Genomic DNA, 6,235 nt, shown 5'->3' with positions numbered 1-6,235 from the left:
TTTATTTTTATTATTTATTATTACATTTATTTATTTATTTTGTGTGTCTGTATAGATCTTCATGCCATGTTGTGCATATGGAGGTCAGACAACAGCTTGTAAAAGCTGATTCTCTCCTTCTATCATACATGTCCAAGGAAAATTCGGGCCATTAGCCTTGTCGGCACCTTTACTTGCCAAGCCGTCTTTTCGGTCCAAAGTTTTTTTTTTTATTATTTTTGAAAGAAATTGTTATCATAAAAATGATACATGCCCATTAAAAACCTAGCGGAAAAGTATAAAGAAGTTTTAATAGCTTGCAGAGCTATTCTAGGTCCCTTTATATTTTTCATTTCTAGTCTTCTCTTTCTTCACACTTCATTTATATCCATCTTATATATGTACACAGCCAGCTTTCAAATCTGGATGTATATGCCATTTGTCAACAGTGTCATTTAATATTCTGCTAATAATATGCTGTCTTTTCCCTCATAGTACTAAAAAGCCCTGAGATGCAACAATTTCTTTCTTTTCTTTTCTTTTTTTTTCATTTTTATTAACTTGAGTATTTCTTATTTACATTTCAGTTGTTATTCCCCTTCCCGGTTTCTGGGCCAACATCCCCCAACCCTTCCTCCTCCCCTTCTCTATGGGTGTTCCCCTTCCCATCCTCCCCCCATTACCGCCCTCCCCCCAACAATCATGTTCACTGGGGGTTCAGTCTTAGCAAGACTCAGGGCTTCCCCTTCCATTGGTGCTCTTACTAGGATATTCATTGCTACCTATGAGGTCGGAGTCCAGGGTCAGTCCATGTATAGTATTTGGGTAGTGGCTTAGTCCCTGGAAGCTCTGGTTGGTTGGCATTGGAGACACAACAATTTTATTTATGTAATAACATTTGAATCTGTTAGAAGAAAGTGAGAGTACCCCACTCTTTTTGTTTGAAGCTAAGCATAATAAAAATTGATAGCAAAAGAACAGAGGTGACATCCAAGACAAATAATATGTGGCCTGAGCCAGGGCTCTAAGACCTGTGCAGATTTCAGTTCCTTTTGACTAATACACGTTAAATCAACAGATTTGGCTCATGCAATGCTCTGAGTGTGAGAAACTTGAGCTAGAGGAACTGACTACTGGACACTGGATAAACTGAAAATGCCATTTCAACTTAAATGACTCATCGATTCTCCGCCTCTTCTAGAATTGTACATTTTACCAAACAAGTGAATATTTTACACATAATAGTAGCAGGATGGATTTATTTTGAAAAGTTTTGTAAAAAACATACACAGGATTGCACAAACCTCTTTGCCTTGTGTGCTGAGCAATATCTCGTGCTGGAATGCACTAGCACGTAAAAGAATTGTTTTCTAAATGAATATTTTCCAGTGTTTTAAAAGACTTCCCAACCAGTAGCATTTAATATAGCATTTAAAAATATACTATTTTTGCCCCACTTTTGAGTCCGTGCTCTAGTGATGAGAGAGCATTCTTGCTGCTGCTGAAAGGATTTTCTGCACAGCAACATCCCAGACAGCCCTTAATCTTCTCTTTCTTTTCTAGCTTTTCTGAGCCGTTGCTTCAGTTGCTCACAGAAAGTGTTCCACTCCATTTTCCCTTGGGACAAATCAAAATAGTCCTCCTTCTGGAGCCATCGGGAGAGGCGGTGGTAACTATGGAGCTTCTGCCTATCAAGGGGCTCCAGAAACAGCAGCAGAAGGCAAGTGGTCCCGGGCCTGGCTATCAAATGGTAAGTGGCCAGTCTTAACTCTAGATTGCACCAGGGACTTGCTAAGGCCTGACCTGTGAGCACACAGAGGATGGCTCTGCTTTTGCCCATGCTGGCAATCATGGATTCCATCCTGTCATTTCCAATCCCAAAGTCCCTGGCAGGCAAGCAGAGCCTCAAGCCCTCACCTTCAGGAGGGGCTTTCTCCAAAACCGGAACCAGTTCTTCCAGCACCCAATCTTGGTCCTCTTCACAATAGGATATAAAGACATCGTAGTTGAATTGCCCTCTGAGTCTATGTCCGCCTAATTTCCACCAACAGGTGTGAAAGAGTGTCCAGAGGTGATGGAGCCAGGACCATTTATGACAGCTAATTAGAGGAAGGATTATCAGCAGAAGCAGCAGGGAGAAACTGGTGAGGAAGCCCCAAAACTCAGTGCCATGTGGGCAATTGGTAGCAAGGAAGGAGAACAGTAGAGTTTTGGAGTAGTCGGAGGCATTAGCCATGCAGATGGGTTTTTCCAGCCCATAAACGAAAGTGTTTGGGGCCCGTGTAGCCCAAGACTCCAGCCAGGAAGTTTCACACTGGCAGGCAAAGGTGACATCTGAGAAATAAACATACTGAGGAATCTGAGGAATTAACTCCTGAAGGTTGCTGTTCATCTCCAGGGCTCTTTCGGAGTTGAGCAGCAGCAGTTTGAGGCTCTGCAAACCCTTAAAGCTGGACACAGAGAGGTTCTTGAGATTTAGGTGACTCAATGCCAGTACCTGTAACTGAGGCACCTCGTTGAGCAGCATCTCTAGCTTCACCGTACTTGACTCGTAGAAAAAATTAAGGTTGCCCAGCTCTAGCACACGCAGCCTGGGCATCTCGAATAGATGGAGGTCTACTGCATCGTCATTTCTACACCATACAAAGAAGTACTCCAGGAGGGGAAGCTGTGGTGGGAAGAAACTCTGGAGTTGACTGGTTGACAAGAAGATACTGTAGCCACGCAAGGTGAGGCGACGTAGGGAGGGAAAATGAATTGTGGTGGTTTTTGGTTCCAGTAACAGATTGGAAGTCTCTAAGGTAAGGTTCTCCAAGAATAAGAATGGCTCTCCGCTTGGAACCATAAACTGGATATATGTTTCTGCTTGTATTTCTAAGCTGAGGAGCATTGGGAACCAGAGACGATATATTTCCAGCGTTGGAAAAGAACCCAGTTGTAGATGTCTTAGCATCTTGGGACCCTGAAGTTGTGTGCCTGAGATATGCTCTAAGTAAGTGCCCAGAAGGTTCAAGGTAGTCAGCGCAGGAAGATGAGAGAGCCATCCTGGTTTGAGTACTTTAATTTGATTCCAACTCAAGTCTAGTGTCCTCAGCCACCTCAGTCCCTGCAGGCTCTCATTGGATAAACTAGAGATGTTATTGCCACTCAGCCAGAGCTCCTGGAGCTGTGAAAGGAAGGAGAAATTCCCACGGGGTATTTCACAGAGTTGATTGTGGGACAGATCTAGCACTGTTAGATTTGTGCTAAAGAGTCCTTCTGGAAGCTCCAAGATTGGGCCAAGCTTATTCATAGATAGGTTGAGCTTCTGAAGCTGGGGTAGAGTACGCAGAAACCTGACGGGAAGTGATTGCAGATGGTTATCATGAAGGCTGAGGAATTTCAGGGCTTTCAAACCTAGGATATCTCCATTTCCTAAGATGTTTTGGATTTGATTCTTCCCAAGATCAAGTGCACAAAGCTCAGAGAAGCCGGTCACACTTGCAGGCAGTTTTTCTATACCCGTACCCACGAGGGAGAGGAAGTGCAAGTGGAGCAGTCCTGAGCTTGTGAGATCAAGTGCTCTTAGTGGGGTGCCATCCAATATTAGGGAATGGAGTGTGAGGCCATACAAGTCTCTGATACCTGCCTGCTTCAGCTGAAGGTTGTAAGATAAATCCAGCACCTCTAGAAAGGGTGTCCTTGGTTTGGTATTGGGTGTAGAAGAGGCACCCAGCAGAAGATCTGGGAAGAGTCTTTGAAGTTCCTGCAACTTTGTCAGGCAGCTGTTCCTCATGGTTAGATGCCTGAGAGTGGTTGGCAAGTAGATGCTGTGGCTATAAGTCAGGCAGTATCCTTGAAAGGAAAGACTACTAAGGGATCTGAGAGACTCTAAACTATCTGGAGGGAGGAACAGACTTAGGCAACAGGGAGCGTGATGCTCAAAAAAAAGGTACTGTAGCTGGTCCAGGCCTTGGAAAGTCCTAGATGTGATGTTGGTTGTACCCAATTGAAGCCTTAGAAGCTGTAGGGAGTAGAAGCCATCAAAGGCATTTGCTGGCAGAGTAGGAACCATGCCCTGGAGGCAAAGCACCTCTGTATTTCTGGGCACTTTTTCTAGGGTTTGATTTATGTTTTTAACATTGGAACAAGATGCCAAAAGATGCAGCCTTGGGGCCAAGGTACAGAATGGGATGTAGGAGGAAAGGTTAGGAAATAACAAGCTGTCTGCTATGATGCAATCAGGGATAGTCCATGCCAAGCCGGTCAAGTTAAGGCTCACCAAAGTCAGTAGTATCAGAATGAGGAGAACAGAGTGGAACAGATGTCTTTCCATCTTTGGCATTGATTCTAGAAAAAGAGAGGGAAAGAAAGTGGTAACAGCTTATAGTGATGAGATATCCCAGCCAAATTTTTAATATGCTTAGCATCCTTGGGATTTAGGGACATATTGGAAAATATCTCTTTAATAAAGATATTAGCGACACATTTGACTAAATTGATCATTGTTAAATTAGTGGTCATGAAAGCCCCGGGAAGGTTAGGAAGAAACAGGATAGTAGTCTATTGTTCTGGGAATTACAGGCAACAGTTAGTCACAAGTGAAGGGCAGTAACGCATGCCCTTGTGCAGAGACTATAGCATGAAATGCCATGAACTTCACCACTTTCTCTTGGTCACTATTTCTCCTGCGTGATAAAATACTGACTCTGGAGGCATGGAAGGATAATGTGTCCAAGGGTCTCTGTCTCGGTCTCAGTCTCTCTGTCTCTGTCTCTGTCTCTTTATCTCTCTCTCTCTGTCCCTCTCTCTGTCTGTGTCTCTGTCTGTGTCTCTCTGTCTCTCTCTGTCTGTCTCTGTCTCTGTCTCTGTCTCTGTCTCTGTCTCTCTCTCTCTCTCTCTCTCTCTCTCTCTCTCTCTCTCTCTCCTGAGCCTCAGATGTCACTGAAATTTAGAGTCTGGAACTTCATCTTCTAAATGGCATGGTGTCAATGTCATTGTAGATGCCCTTTGTTTATCTCACACCATCTTTCTACAGCAAAGGATGTAGTCTCCTCTTTATGTTTCTCTTTTCTTCTTTTTTCCTTCCTTCCTTCCTTCCTTCCTTCCCTCCCTCCTTCCTTCCTTTCCTTTCCTTTGAGCCTTGAAGTGTCAAATAGTGTATCATGGTAACGTAAGCTTCCTTTTTCTTTTCAGTTTATCTAGGATGAATTCAGGGACTGGAAGAGATCTCAGATCAAGGAGACTCAGCGACCTTGGTACTGAGAACCAGGCACTATAGAAGAATGGTTTAGATAGCAACTTCTGTCTCAAGATATTAGGTTTGATATTATAACCCCAACAGACATACATAGATTATTCAAGAACTACCATGTCTCTCTTGGTCACCTAAACTGTGCCAACACTTAGCCCAACTGTCCCAAGATTCTGTCTGGTCACCATTGGCCCTGATCTTTGTCTCTCTCTCAAGAGAGGTAGATGCTTAATGGTTTGCTTTCTTCCCTGCTGATGACATTAAGGCTCATTTGCCTTGTTCAGAAAATCCTATGTTATTAGGAAAGCATTTCTTACCTTTGAGCATGAGGTGGTGGAGATATTCACGTTCTCAAGAGAGTTCTCTTTCATCACCCATAGCCAGAGAGGAAAACCTTTCTCTTCCCTCCACCTGCTCTGCTGCACAGAACTATGTTATTGGTGATATGTGGAAAGTTCAAGGGAAGAGAGAGTACTTAGTGAATTTTAGGAAAAGTGGAACATGACTTCTCCTAAGACTGTCTCCTTTTCTTTCAGTTTCATGACTTCCTCTTTCCTAGCGTACTCTGTGCGTTTCAGTTCTCACATATTTTGTATCACATCCTCCTGACATCTGAAAAAAGCAGTCTTCATTTTGCTGGACCGTTCTGTCTCTTAAAGTAAGAGAGGCTCATGCTTTCTGCCACTTCTACCCTTCTTTTGTCTTCAGACTCCTGTTACTAGAGGGTTTTCAGGTGTCCTGGGATGGGCTGCTCAGGTCCTTCTGCCAAGCAACAGACAGAACTAGATACAAAGTCGTAGGAGTGAAGATGGCAGTGAAAGCACAGACTCCATTGCACAGGAAATGCTAGCTCCAGCAAACGAGCAGCCTCAAAGATGGCGAGGTTCCAGAGATTTTATTAACAAAAAGCAATAAAGAGTTTTCTGAAGGGTAGGCCTTTGTTTGGCTGCTAGGGACAATTCGTTTGTTTGTTGGAGGGCGCTTGTACAATTCTTGTGGCAATCAAGGGAAGCTCAAATAATC

General features: G+C 43.6%; 1 protein-coding gene across 1 annotated transcript; it reads right to left on the bottom strand.

Annotated features, from left to right (window-relative positions):
- Window positions 1-1,221: 1,221 nt before the first annotated feature.
- On the bottom strand, window positions 1,222-5,661 carry Tlr11 (toll-like receptor 11). Its single transcript, NM_001144779.2, has 2 exons — window positions 5,530-5,661; window positions 1,222-4,308 (listed from the first exon to the last, which is right to left on the bottom strand). Exons 1-2 carry the CDS (start codon window positions 5,537-5,539, stop codon window positions 1,520-1,522), a joined length of 2,799 nt encoding a protein of 932 aa, NP_001138251.2. The 5' UTR covers window positions 5,540-5,661; the 3' UTR covers window positions 1,222-1,519.
- Between the last annotated feature and the right edge of the window lie 574 nt (window positions 5,662-6,235).

The sequence above is a fragment of the Rattus norvegicus genome, chromosome 15 (genome assembly GCF_036323735.1).
Source record: "Rattus norvegicus strain BN/NHsdMcwi chromosome 15, GRCr8, whole genome shotgun sequence".
NCBI lineage: Eukaryota > Metazoa > Chordata > Mammalia > Rodentia > Muridae > Rattus > Rattus norvegicus.
Note: the sequence above shows the minus strand (reverse complement) of the source record. Positions and strands in the feature narration are given on the sequence as shown.